Source organism: Haliaeetus leucocephalus, unplaced genomic scaffold, assembly GCF_000737465.1.
Source record: "Haliaeetus leucocephalus isolate CR32 unplaced genomic scaffold, Haliaeetus_leucocephalus-4.0 Scaffold840, whole genome shotgun sequence".
NCBI classification, from domain to species: Eukaryota; Metazoa; Chordata; class Aves; order Accipitriformes; family Accipitridae; genus Haliaeetus; species Haliaeetus leucocephalus.
Genome location: NW_010973276.1, coordinates 1,276,393 through 1,289,762, shown reverse-complemented (window position 1 = coordinate 1,289,762; position 13,370 = coordinate 1,276,393). Strand labels below are relative to the sequence as shown.

Sequence of the window (13,370 nt, the reverse complement as noted above, 5' to 3'; positions counted from 1 at the left end):
GCACCTGCAGGTGCAAGAGTTGTCGCAGCAACAACATTTGAACTTAAATATGATAATCTCAAAGAAAAATTAATTTTGCATGCATGCTTGCCTTCAGCTCTTGGAGTCTATAAAGAAAGAATTCATGAAATGGTTCTGTGGAGCAAAATAACTTTCTTTTATCCTGCAGAGTGCAGTTTGCAATTATCTCTTCTATGAAACCCTTGTACTTAATCAATAGCGCGATAGCAGCTCCAGTCACATCTTGTTATAGAGGAGTTAGTTTTGCCATCGCTTTGAGCATTGATTTTGTACTAGCTTCTAAAACTTGCTGGCTTGTGAAGTTAATACAGACATTAATGAGACAATCAAATAGGTGGTGGAGCAATCATAGCATTATCTCAAGAAAGTGAGTTTCCTTGGAATTGTTCTTTGATTCAATTTGGCGTCTTTAAAACGCAGCTCTTTAAGTATGCCACTGGCTTCACAAGTGTAATTCAGTTTTTATTAAAGCTGTATTATGCAAATGGTGCACAATAGTCAGGCGCGATTGGTCCCATATCCCAAGAGCTTTGCCAGGCAATGACCGAGAGATACCTTACACTCTGAGAGATCAATACCAGGCTAAATTTGATGGCATCAGCAAATCTATATCGTTTATGAGGTGTTTCTGACAAGTTCAGTTAAAGAAAATGATGTGGTTAATTTCGTTTTTCCTATTGTAAGCTGGCATCTTTGCTGTTATCTGTGTGTATCTTGTGTGTACGCTGTCAGAAATGCCGTTGCCAGCAGAGGTAACCCCGCTGTCCTTGCAGCAGGTGGGAAATGGGCAGCGGCCCAAGGGAAGAGTTTTGAGGACTTGCAGCTTCTTGTGATGGTTGGTGCCTATGTCAAAAAGGAGGAGTGAGAGGAGGCAGGGACAGAGAGCAAATGCCAGCATGCGCATAGGGCGAGGGCCGGATCCTGAAGGGCAATCCGGTCCCCAGGGAGTCAGTGGGACCGGGGCAGCCCCATACGCCCTGTTTCGGTGATGCCCAGGAGCAGGAGATGGAGGGGCAGGTGGAAGGTGCTCTCTGGGATATGCAGCCATCCTGCTGCTGGGCTCGGGGACGGGACGGAGACGGGACATTGGTCCCTCTTGCTGTCCCATGAATATCCCCAGAGAGGCTGGTGCCAGGGCCTCCTTGGGTGCCTTCACAGCATGGGGCAGCCAGGCATGTTGTGGGTTTGGACAGGTAGGGCTGGAGTTCCCTTCCAGCCCAGCGTTTCGGGCTGGTGCAGTGGTCACGCTCACTGGTCCTGGCCAGTCCAAGGACCTTCGGTCTCCCACAGGTCTCGGGGGAGGCTGCCGGGTGTTAGCCTGAAACACATCCTGCTGGCTGTGGGCAGGTTTCAGACCCTGTCCTGGGGGTGTGTAACCTCTCTTGCTTGCTGTCAGGTTTTCCTGAAGCCAGGGGTCATCTCCAGACTGGAGAAGCAACGTGACAAGCTGATAGCCCAGAAGATGCTCCTGCTCCAGGCTGCTTGCAAGGGCTTCCTCAGCCGTCAGAAGTTCAAGAGGTTGAAGGTACCCATCCCACAGGTCATGGATCCCCTGCGCCCACCACAGCGTGGGCTCTGGCTGCTGCAGATATGGCCCAGAGCATCCAAATTACAGCTCTTTTGAGCAGAGCAGGCTGCTCCTTTGAAGGGTACCCACTTTGCCCTGCCCTGTGGGCAGCCATGAGATGCCATGCTGCCATCCCCTGTGGTGTGGAACTTCTCTGCCACTTCATCCCTCTCCAGCCCAGTGCCCCAGCCTGGCCTTCCCAGCAGGCTTGGTCCTAGCTGGGTGAGGGACACTGGCAGCTGTGTCTCCCTGCAGATCCAGCGCCTTGCCGTCCGCTGCATCCAGAAGAACCTGGTGGTCTTCCAGGCAGTCAGGCACTGGCCCTGGTGGCAGCTCCTGAGCCGCGTGCGGCCCTTGCTCAGCGTAAACCTCGCGGAGGATCAGCTCCGTGCAAAAGAAGTATGCACCAAGCGATGGGATGGGACGGGATGGGACGGGACGAGATGCTTTAGGGGCTCTGCCTGGTGTGTTGGTCAAATTGGAAGTCACTTCTGCCAGGGCAGAGATGATTTTCTGACCATCCAAAAGTCATCATCTGTTCTTAGCACTGCATTTTTTGCCCTGAATAATGTGTTTTGCAGAGCTGTGGAAGGAGAAATAACTCTCCTTCTTCCTTAGAGGGACAGTAGCAAATGCACCTTGTCCCCACAACCGAAGCACCATCCCAGGGCTGCGGCTGCCCCGCTGCCCTCCTCGTGCCCCCACGAGCTCCCTGGGTCTGGGTTTGGTAGGCTGAACCCCTCGGGGACGGGTGCTCCATGTCAGTCTGTGGGACAACAGATGATAAGCAGCTAAACGCATCCTTGACACGGGGGACTCTGCTCTGTGCTGGCTTCCACCTGTCTCCACTGGTGATGGGAGACATTAATGGGCATTTGCTGACCCGGGAAAGGCACCTTTTGCGCCTGTGTACCATCTGAGACCTGTGCTAAATTCTTACTCCATCTTCCCTGGCATCCTTCTCCTCCTCTTGCCTTAGTGAGGTTTTAACAAGGTGTTTTCAGGCTGGTTCTGACAAAATAAAAGCTGCCTAAGCCTCATCTGTTTCTCTCTCCAAACCCGCCTGGGATCCATCAGGCCCCATCACCCGTTAACCTCTGTTTTTATCACAACTCTGCACGTTCTGCTTCTGCTCAGTGTTGGACATCAAAGCAGGACAAGGCTGCACTGAGCAGCTCTTTCTGCTGTTACAGTCACGCTGCCTGAAAAAGAATCACAGAAAACAATGTGCCTTTGCAGCCGCTCTGTGATAGCCTGCCAGGGCCCCAGGAATGCTCCATGAGCAAAATTCAGACATTTGGCTGTTCATCCCAGGCTTTTGAGGTTTGCTTCTTTCTCATAAAATGTGCTCTCTATGCACACCAAAGCTGACATTCCCTCCGATGAAATTCATGTCAGGAGCTGTAGTCCCGGCAATTTGCAGTGAGCAGCCTTCAAAGTTGCCTGGTAGATTTTATTAATAAGGCAGCTATGTCTCTCCCACTTATTTTTAACAGAAAACGAGATTTTCATAAATAAACTGAGGATGCTGGAGCTCTCCATGTGGTTATTTTTGCAATCTTCCCTAGGAGGAGCTGACGGCGCTGAGAAGGAAGCTGGACAAATCTGAGCAGGCATGCAGCGAGCTCAGGCAGACCACAGAGAAGCTGGAGAGCAAGGTAGAGCCTGAAAAAAGCCTCTGCTGCAGCCCCACTTGGTGGAGTTGGAAATTAAGCCGTGTCGGGATTAATATGACCGCCAATTACATGACCGCAGGAGGAGCGGTGATTGGCAGTGGGTTGGGCAGGGGGCAGCTGCCAAACTGCTGGCAGAGTGACCGCAGCCAGAGGTGGTTCTCTGTGCAGGACCCTGATGGGCAGCGGTGCCTGACTGCGGCACCCAGGGCCAGCATCGCTGCAGGGTCCCTGCTGGGTGGGATCCTGCCTGCCAGAGCAACGGGTCCCCCAGGGTCTGCACCCGGAGAGCAGCCCAGATGCCCTGAGAATGGGCTGTTCCCAAGGGTGTCCCCAGGGAAAGCCTCATGTCCCCTCCAGCAAGGACAGACGTCACCTCGCGCTGCCACTGATGTGGTGTACGAGGCTGAAAAGCAGCAGTGTGAATGTCATCCCTTCTGCTGACAAAAGGGTATAATTAGAATGGGAAATTACACACAGATCATGTTCTCATTACGCTCTCAGGACTGCAGGCTCGCCAACCTCTGCAGACACCAGAAGTGACTTAGTTTAATGGGACGAATGCTAATACCGAGGAGACAGCACGCAGAAGTGTCCTGCCTGTCCCCTGGCTCCGAGCATGACCCCACCGTGTGTGGCGCTCAGGGGGTGGCAGCTGCCAGGGCAGCCGCTCGGCTGCCCCGTTGTGCATGTCAGAAGGGACATGGAGGCATGTTGGGGACCGCGTGTGTCCCCAGCCTGTTTCTGGTCCTGTGTGGAGTCCCCCCTCAGATGCACGGGCTCCTGCGCAATTGCAGCTGGGGTTTCATTAAGCACCGGGAGGAGAAGGAGCTCCCAAGTTTGCCCTAAATACCCTGGGTTTACCCAGCTCGCCGGCCCACGGTGCTCACCCCTCACAAGGGATGGCCAAGCTGTGGTCTAGATGTAACGCTGCAGCTCTGGTTAATGGTGCCAACAGCCCCAAGGGCCAGGGACCCCCTTCTCAATGGGAAACAGCTAAAGATGATTTAGCTTAAGCTCTCTGTTAAAAATGAAATCACAGCCACGAGGCTGGGACTGCTGAGCGAGGCTAACGCCTCAGGACAGACCTAGAAAAATGCCAGCTCCCCAGGGAAAGAAAACTTACGGAGTTAACTTACGGAGTTAAACTTGTTGGACGCCCTAAGGAGCTTGTGTAGCATGCCTACAAAATGTGGAGTGCCTTAAAATGTTGTCAGATGGAGGAAAGGAACGTTGGAAGCCTGCATGTTCCAGCTGGTCCTGCTGCTTCTGCAGCCCCTTGCTTGGCTGGCTGAGCAGGACGGACTGTGTTCACCTCTGCTTTGCAGAAAGTGGAATTAATCCTCTGGATTAATAATTCCCCCCTTCATTCATCTGCTTGTTGTTGCAAATGAAATTTAATGTTAATCAACTAGAATGGTGCAGAAATTTGATGAGCCCTGCCTGCAGCGCACTGCAGGCAGCACAGTGCAGGCAGCGTGCTGCTTGCAGCCGTAGCGGGCAGCTGCCTTGCCACAGGCAGCCATGCAAGGGGTGCGGCCACGGGCTCCAGCAGCGGTTGCTCTTTGCTAGGCACTGCCAATGGGAGCCTGGTTTCCCACTGGTGACACTGGTCGGTGATGCTGGGCACTTACCACGTCCCCTAAGCATAGGCAGCTGCCAAGTGAGAGCAGTCAGGATGCTTGGGACAATGCGGGGTGGCTGGCCCCCCCCAGGCCGGCACGCACGGTGATGCCCAGACAGACTCCCCGTTGCGCCCCCCAGATCATCGACCTGACGACGGAGCTGTCGGACGAGCGGTACAAGGGCGACGTTGCCTGCCAGGTCCTGGATGGGGAGCGGGCAGAGAGGCTGCGGGGTGCCCGCGAGCTGCAGGAGCTGCAGGTAGGCGACCGTTGGGCCATGCCGGTGGCGATGCCGTGCTCTCGGCACGGCCTTGCTGGACCCAAGTGCCGTGGAGCTGGTTAGAGCTGCTCCCTTCCTTTCCCGGGTTTCCCCAGAGCAAACACGACCAAGTGCAGAAGAAACTGGAGTTGGTGGAAAGGCAGCTGGAAGAGGCCCAGCAGCTGGTTCAGCTGCGTGAGATGAAGATAAGCGGCTCTGGAGGAGGTAGGGGAGTCCCTTCAGGGGCTGTGCATGCTCTGAGCATCCAGCCGGACCTGTGGGGCCAGCGCGGCCGCCCCAGCGGTGCGGCAAAGCCTCTTGCAATGGGCAGGGGTTTGGTCCCCCTCCAAAGCGGTGCTGGTCCCCCAGCCCCTGGCCACCCCAGTGTGTTTTTGGCACTTTGTCATTCTGCATTGCTTGTCCAGCCGGAGCTGGCGGTGACAGCTCAGTCGCGCACAACTCTTGCTCTTGGGGCTGGGGATGCAGGCAGGGATTCTGCCTAAGGGCACCGCTGGTGCTTGCTGGTGCTGCCCAGCACTCCCGGCAGCTCAAAGTGTGTTTGAAGCATGTTTTGGAGTGGTGAGGAGGCTGCTAAGACACAAGTGGGATGGGATGAGTGTGCATGCTTTGCCTAAGGCCGGGGTACATGTGCTATGGGAGCTGGGGAAGCCCTGGGTGCACAAAGCAGAGCTGTGCCCTACGAGCTCGGTGCTGGCATTCGCGCCATACGGCAGCCACGGTGCCATTGCGTATTTGCCTGTCCGACCCCGGCATGGCTGCTGGGGGCTGCTTAGGCCTGAGCACCCACCCACCCATCACCTCCGGGTTTCCCTCCATTCACAGAGGACGAGTGGCAAGTGCGCTTTGACTGCGCGCAGACAGAGATCGCCTTCCTGCGGAAGCGGCTGGTGCAGCTGGAGGAGCGGCTGGAGTCCGAGCTGGGCGCCAGGATGGGGCTTGAGCAAAAGGCAAGTGCTGGCGGCCCTGGGCACGGGAGGGGACAGGGACTCCCCAGGGTCACGCCGTGGAGCGGGGCTGCTGCTGGAGCTGGTTGTCCTCTCCCTGCTCCTGGGGCGGGCAAAGCTTCACAGGGCTGAGGCTCAGAAATGCAGCCACTTGCTGCTGATGCTCTCACTGACCAGGGGAAAACGGCTGTTTTCTGCTAGTTTGAGAATAAATACCCTGAAACTTCCTTCAAGTTTAAAAAGTCACTTTTGCACCAGAACATGGCAAAACTCAACCTTGGTCAGGCGTGAGTGTGAGCACAGGGTGGGAAGCTGCAGGGTGGGGAGGGGCTCGGTGGTGGGTCTTGGAGTTGATCTGGCTTTTGGATACTGGACTGTGTTGTGTTCACACCATCTGTCCCGCAAAGAGCTGCTAATGTAAAGACAGCTAATGTAAAGAGCTGGCAGTTCCCGAGCTTTGCCGTGAGAAGGGAAAAAGCAAATGCGCCTGTGAGTCAGGTCACTTCCCATAAGGATGAAATAAAGAAACGAATATTATTCATGCTACACTAAAAAGTAATAAGAAAAGCAGCCCAGTCTTAGGAGCTTGGGTAAAGCAAAGCAGCCCATTTGCTTTCAGATAGTTAGTTTGGAATTACAGGCTTCATTAGTGCAAGATTTTGCTTATCTAAAGTAATTCCTTAATGAATGGCGAGAGCTCCGCCAGTCCTGTCTGTGTGTCTGTCCCAAACATGACGCAACTCCACAGGGGATCCAGCTCATTTGGTCCAGGCGCTGCTCTTTGCAGAGAAATGGGATCAGGCATCTGCCCCTGGGGCAGCTTTGCTGACTCAGCAGGAGGACTGGGATGCTGCAGGCACACGAGAGGGTACCTGGAGCGTGAGGGGTCAGGGCACCTAAATCTGTCCTTGTTTGGTGAAAGATCTCTGGGTGAACCATCCCCTGGTGCCGGAGGGGGGCTCAACCCCCGTTGGGGAGCGGCTGTGGGGCTCGTGTGCCGTAGGGTCCCTTGGCCGCTCACCGCCACCTCTGCCCGCAGCTCGGTGAGGTGCAGGCAGCATGCGAGGCAGCCAAGAAGGTGTCCCAGCAGCTGCGGCGGCGGTGCAGGCGGCTGGCCTGTGAGCTGGAGGACGCGCGGGTGCTTGCCGAGAGCCAGCAGAGCCGCAGCCACGAGCTGGAGAAGAGGCAGAAGAAGTAAGGCTGGTGGGACCGCGTGGGAGGGCTGGGGCTGCTGGAGCGGGAGAGCAGGGGACAGGGATGCTTAGGGTGGCTTCGGGTGAGGAGTTCCTGGAAGGGCTGCTAGTTCCATCTATGTTGACTGCTGGAGGTCGCACCAAGCTGGGAGGTTATTTTTACATCCCGTTGCTGCGTGACCGTAACGCGCTTCCATAATAGAAATCACTCGCAATGCAACGCTTGGTGGCATTGCGGGGAGGGCTGCCTGGGGCTCCCGTGTTGCCGGGTGCCTGGGCACCCTTGTGCTGGGGTGTCCCAGGTGTCGGTGTGCCCTTGGTGTGGGAGTGCCCATGCCGGGAGCGCTGCTGGCAAACCGCGCTCCTGGTCTGGAGGAGAGGAGCCCTGTAGCTAAGAAATGATCCCGAGTGTTTTACTGCTGCTCTTTGGTACCTGTGAAAGAAATTGCCCCTAAATAGGATACCAAGACCAAGCAGGCACAGAAAACATGGCGAATTCACCATCCGCTTTCTTTATCATTTCTTTTAATTTACACTGTGTTGCCAGTGTTCCCTGCTTGCCTGTGCTGAGATGCTGACTGTGGGCTGGGGTTTGGTCTCATGCAGAGATATGAAGGTGCTGAGAAACTCCCAGGTTTATTGCTCCAAAGTGGCAATGATTCCTGAGCTGAAACCAAACCCTCGGTGCAGCAGAGTCCCGGCCAGCCCCAGGGACGGAGCTGCCTGCGGTGGCAGGGGGCAGAGGGCTGCTGCCCGCACGCAGGCACTTTTTGGGGTGTTTTGGGTCTGTAGCAGCTGATAGCAGTGATTTTTTGAGCTCTGCTTTTGGCGACTGGCTGTGTGCACATCACTGCTGCGCCACGCCGTCCACTTCCCGTGGCTGGTACTTGTGCGGTGTAATTAGGGATTCACAAAATGATGGCAGCACTTTGCAGACAATAGGCTTTTTTTTTTTAAGTCCTCTCAAAAGCACTTGGAAAGCCCAATGCCAGGAGAAGCAGCTTGCCGCTGGCTGAGGCTGTCTCCCTGCCTGCCTTGGCGCAGCTCCCCCGGCCAGGAGGCAGCCTGCTCGGGAGAGGTAACGTGTGTTTCCCCCTCCAGGTTTGACCTACAGTTAGCCCAGGCCCTGGGGGAGTCTGCCTTTGAGAAGAGCCTCCGTGAAAAAGTGTCTCATGAGAACACCAACATCCGATGGGAGATGGGCAAACTTCAGCAGAGCTTAGAGGTAAGAGGAAAATATCCCACTTTGCTGCATTATATCCAGTTTCAGGAACAGCTCTTAGAGCAGAGCCATTATCTTTGCAATTATAGCAAAGGCAATCAGGCACAAACCCAGCAACTTGATTCGTTTCTTTTAGCGCAGTTCAAGGATGTGCCTGATGTATTTAAATAGCATTACCTTCTACCAGAAGAAATGCTATCACTTTTTACAAGTGATACCCATCCCATGGTTTAGCTAATGAGGCCCACCATCATTTTCATTAAAGTCACTTGTGCTCTTCTTCACACCTCTACCCGCTATCTCACCTGCAAGAAACTGCAGGTCTGTGCCCCCACGAGGTGGTGATGCACCGGGTGCCCACCGAGGCCCCCGCAGGGGCAGGGGCACAGCACGCTGGGGCTGGGGGGAAGCCGCAAGGTTGCTGCCAGTCATCCCAGGCAGCGGGGGCTGCGGGGAACCCATGTGGGGGACAGCCTGTGGCAGGAGGAAGGTGAGGGCAGGAGCGAGTGAGCAAAACTGAGGGGGGAAAGAATTGTTTGGGGCTCATGGTGGGGATGGGGCTGCTGGTACAGGGAGGGGGCTGACCACTGCCTGCTGCTGCTCCCAGGGTATTTTGCTGATGCATTTGGAAATGGTCTGGGTTTTAAGAGTGGGGTGTGAGTGCAAGCCCCCTCTCCTGCGTTTGGGGCTCAGCTGCTGACGCACTGCTCTGCCCCTGCCGAGCAGCAGAAGGAGGCGGAGGCGGCCAGCCTGGCGCAGCGGGTGACCGTGCTGGCCGGCCGGGTGCAGGAGCTCAGCACCCCCAATGCCCTGGATGCCCGCGCCATGCCCGTGCTCAAGAAGCAGCTCTGGGACCTGGAGGCAAGTGCTGCTGAGCAGCGGAAAGAGCTGGAGCGGCAAACGGCCGCGGTCGATCACCTGGAGCAGGTAGCGTGGCCCCCACCGGGCTGGGTGTGCTGGGGATGTTCATCCCCACGCGGGCATGTCAAGCCCTTACCAACGCCATCCTCATCCCTCCGGGGTTGTGTGCAACTACCGGTGTGTTTGTCTTTGGGTCTTTCAGCTCCACCAGAGGCTGGAGCTGGAGATAGAGCGGATGAAGCAGATCCACCAGAAGGAGCTGGAAGACAAGGACGAGGAGCTGGAGGATGTGCGGCAGTCCTGCCAGAGGAGGGTAGGTTGGTGCCAGGTGGGGGAACGATGCTGGGTGCTCCACAGGGCTCCCACTGTCCGCAGTGCAGAGGAGGAGCCGTTCCCAGGGGTCCTTTCTCCCCAGGGAGCAGCCGGGTGAGCGAGTGCTGCTTTCCTACCACCACCCCAGCATGAGCCCCGGTCGCAGCCCCAGGGTGCAAAATCAGGGTCTGGGTCAGGTGTGAGTCCCTGCGGCGCTGGAGGGGCTGTTGGGGGCAGTGAGCAAGAGCCACGTGCAATGCAGCACACGGGCACGGTGCTCCCGGTAACACCAGTGTCATGCCAAAGGCACCAACTCCAGCCAGCCAGGGCTTCGTGTTTAGTGATAATGAACAGAAAATACCGTTTCAGCAAGGCCACGAGGTCAGTGGCATGCAAACACGAATTCCACTTCCTTCAAAATCCCCAGGGTGTTTGATGCGACGCTGCGTGGTAGCAGCCAGTTCCCATTAGCCCTGGAGCATACATGGCTGTTGATGGTGAATTAACATTGCTGAGGCTAGATGAAGCAGTCGGTGGGGCTTTGCATGTGCTATTTTAGGAAGGCAGGACAAGTGGGAAGGCAAAGGAGGCGATCTCTGCTCCTCCTGCTCCTGTCAGCAGGTAGTTGTGCCCTAAGCCATAAGGCTCTGCGTGTCACGGGCGGCTGCCACCGTGCAAACACTGCCGTTTCCCAACGTGCTGCCTTCCCGCGGTGCTGCCCTTCTGCTGGATGGTGCAGCAACAGCTCACCGCTGCTCTCTCTCCCTCTCCACTGGCCATTTTTTGCTGAAGCTCTGGGCAGGTCATGAGGATGCATTGCTCAGGGCTCCTCCCGGGGTCCTCCTTGCCCTTCTGCACCTCTCTGTTTAATTGCCCTGTACAGGGAGCAAGGTACTGCCAGCATCACTTAAAGGAGATGCCGTGCCTTGCGGCTGCTCTCAGCCAACAGGACATTGTTCATCCTTTCTCTTCCTCACCCTGCGTGGCCTGAGTATTATTTTCCAAATGAGTAAATGGCAGAGGCACTCTGGAGAGCAATCGATATTTAACAGCCTGCTCCCATTTCCTTTTTAAACCCTGTTTCTGAGCAGCAGCTGGGGGTGCAGGAGGCGGCTGGGGCAGGGAGGGTGCCGGGGAACTGTGCCAGGGTCGCAGCCTGGCCCATCCGCTCCCGCGGGCACGGCCGCGCAGCTGCTTGCAAGGGGAGGAGCGGGCTGTGCAATGGGCTGGCTTGCTTTGTTAACACATTTCCACCACCACCACTCCCAGCTGGGCTTGCTGGACCTCTCACAGCTGCACAGCAGAGCTCTGCGATGCCGCCCCAGGTCCGGTTCCCTCCTGCAAAGTGCTTGCTGTTGCTGCAGCGCTGCGGGATGGCGATGCTTGAGTGGAGGCAAAGGCAGAGGGATGCAGGCTCCTGCACGCAGTGCTGGCTTTCAGGCTGCCTTTGCTCCCGGGAGCAGTACAAATCCTGCCTTTACGGCATGCTCTGCCCCACGAGGCCACTGTCACCTCCTTGCTGGTGGGGAGCTGGAGCAAGAAGTGTTCTGCCTGCCTGGTTCATGGTCATGGGATGCCTTGAGGAAACCTGGAGGGATTACCGCTGGCCCCTCTTCTAGCTCGGCTGAATACCCTGTGTTACTGCTCCAGAGCTGCAGGGACAGCCCTCGGGGACCTCTGAGCATGCCTCGCAGGTGGGGTGGGCTCAAAGAGCCCATCATGTCCCCAAAAGTCCTGCAGGCTCCTGGACTGCTTCCCCTTGCTCCTCCTGGCCAGGAGCAGTTGCGCTGCCTGGGGGTAGCAGTTGCTCCAGGGGATGCAGCCCATTCCTGGTCCCCAGCGCCGGCTGCGGTGATGGGAGGCTTCAGCACGCACCCTCTCCCGGGGGCTGCCCGGGTCCCCGCTGCGGCGGTGGCTGTGCCCTGCCAGGATGTGGGGCTTTGGCAGGGAGCAGCTGGGCTCTGAGCATGGCTGGGGTTGTCTCCCCCTACACAGCTCCGGCAGCTGGAGATGCAGCTGGAACAGGAGTACGAGGAGAAGCAGATGGTGCTGCACGAGAAGCAAGACCTGGAGGGGCTCGTTGGCACCCTGTGCGAGCAGGTAAGAGCATGGTGCCCCGCTCTCCTTGCTGCTACCTCCTGGCCAGCCAAACCACTTCGCTGGCCGTGCCCCAGCACAAAACACTGCCTGTAAAAAAGGGAGTGTGAATGCATGCATGTGTGCGGACAGGGCAACAGCTTGGTTATTCATGCACATGCAGCCAGCCGCAATGTCCTCCACCCCTCGCCTCTTCCAAACAACACTCACCAGAGCAGCGGCATGTGCCACAGCAGGCACTGGGTGCCAGGAGGGTTTTGGGACTGCAGGCATCATATAGGAGACAGCCGGTCCCCCTAAGGACCCATGGAGGGGAACTGTTCGCTTTTGTACAGGAGAATTATCTAAGTGGGGGAGGCATCTGCTTTTTGCTGGTATTTTCATGAGCGTCAAACTAACCAGGACTAATGTTGGAGCAGCTCCAACTGCCCAGAAAAGGAGTTTATCGGATTCTGCTCTTTGCACAGGAATTCTATCCCAAACACATTTGTTGAACAAATCCTTTTTCACTCTCCAATGTGTCTGTGGCAGTGATTGAAGTGCACGTAATGGGAAAAGCACACACAGCTGCTCCCTGTTAAATTAGAAGGCGAGGGGCTGAACGCAGCCTCATTGAGCAGCATTTATCGGCTTGGACATCACTTAGCGTCGCTGAGCAGCCAGGCCCAGAGGCTGTCTCGTGCACCAGCTCCTGCTGAAGGAGCTCTGGTGACCAAATGAGGTGCCAGCTGGCACTTCTCCGGGGCCACGGTGCTGCCAGGGCCAAGGATGGCATCAGTCTAGTGCCTTCAGAGTTGCCATCTCAGTGCTGCTGCACCCCAAGGCTCCCCAGAGCTCAGCCAGGCTGGGTTTGTGCTGATGCTTCCCAACCACCCTGGCAGAGCCCCCGTCGCATTGCAACTCCTGCACGTGCAGGAGAGGAGGAACTGATTATCTGGAGTTGCAGTAATTAAGCAGCGCATCCTCCAGCCATTAGCGCAAGCCGGCTGAATTTCACCCTTTCACCAGGCTTGGTGATTGCATGTGTTCATTAAACAGGATGAGTCTGGGAGCTTTGCAACTCTGAAATGGTGGGCATATTTCAAGTAGGCACAAAATGGTCTGACGAGGCTTATCCATAACGTCCCCCCGGCTCCCAGCTTATAAAATGTTTTGGGAACTGTCAGAATAAATCTTGCTGTATAAAAGCAGGGTATTATTATAACTGCCTCTCAATCCCTCTTGTTCAGTGGAGGAGAACTAAGATGGATGAGGAGGCAGCAGGAGCTGCATGGAGCAAAGCCGGGGGGACTCTCAGGGAAAGGCACCTTCTCCTTCCTGGGACTGTCCCCAGGCACTGCCCCGGCAGTCCCTGGCCCCTGCCAAGAGGGGAAGAGGAGATGGCATAGTGTATCTGGGTATTGCTATAGTGTGTGAGAAATATGACCGGAGCCTTGAAAGCAGCTGTTAAATGAAATCCCAGCTTCGTAACTTAAAAAGCACTGGGCTGCAATGGTGGGAGGAGGCAGCGGTGGCTGCCATACCTGCTGCTTCCAGCTACTATACAAAATCCATCCTCTGTGGCAGCGGGCAGAT

General features: G+C 56.3%; 1 protein-coding gene across 1 annotated transcript in view; it reads left to right on the top strand.

The window, feature by feature from the left end:
* Positions 1-13,370, top strand: part of MYO18B (myosin XVIIIB) — a 74,475-nt gene that overhangs the window by 29,725 nt on the left and 31,380 nt on the right. Inside the window, exons 22-32 of the mRNA XM_010582262.1 lie at positions 1,418-1,546; positions 1,844-1,987; positions 3,157-3,246; positions 5,026-5,145; positions 5,262-5,370; positions 5,989-6,113; positions 7,150-7,304; positions 8,405-8,528; positions 9,252-9,452; positions 9,589-9,699; positions 11,694-11,798. Coding sequence (XP_010580564.1) covers positions 1,418-1,546; positions 1,844-1,987; positions 3,157-3,246; positions 5,026-5,145; positions 5,262-5,370; positions 5,989-6,113; positions 7,150-7,304; positions 8,405-8,528; positions 9,252-9,452; positions 9,589-9,699; positions 11,694-11,798 — 1,413 coding nt within the window. The remainder of the gene's footprint in view (positions 1-1,417; positions 1,547-1,843; positions 1,988-3,156; positions 3,247-5,025; positions 5,146-5,261; positions 5,371-5,988; positions 6,114-7,149; positions 7,305-8,404; positions 8,529-9,251; positions 9,453-9,588; positions 9,700-11,693; positions 11,799-13,370) is intronic.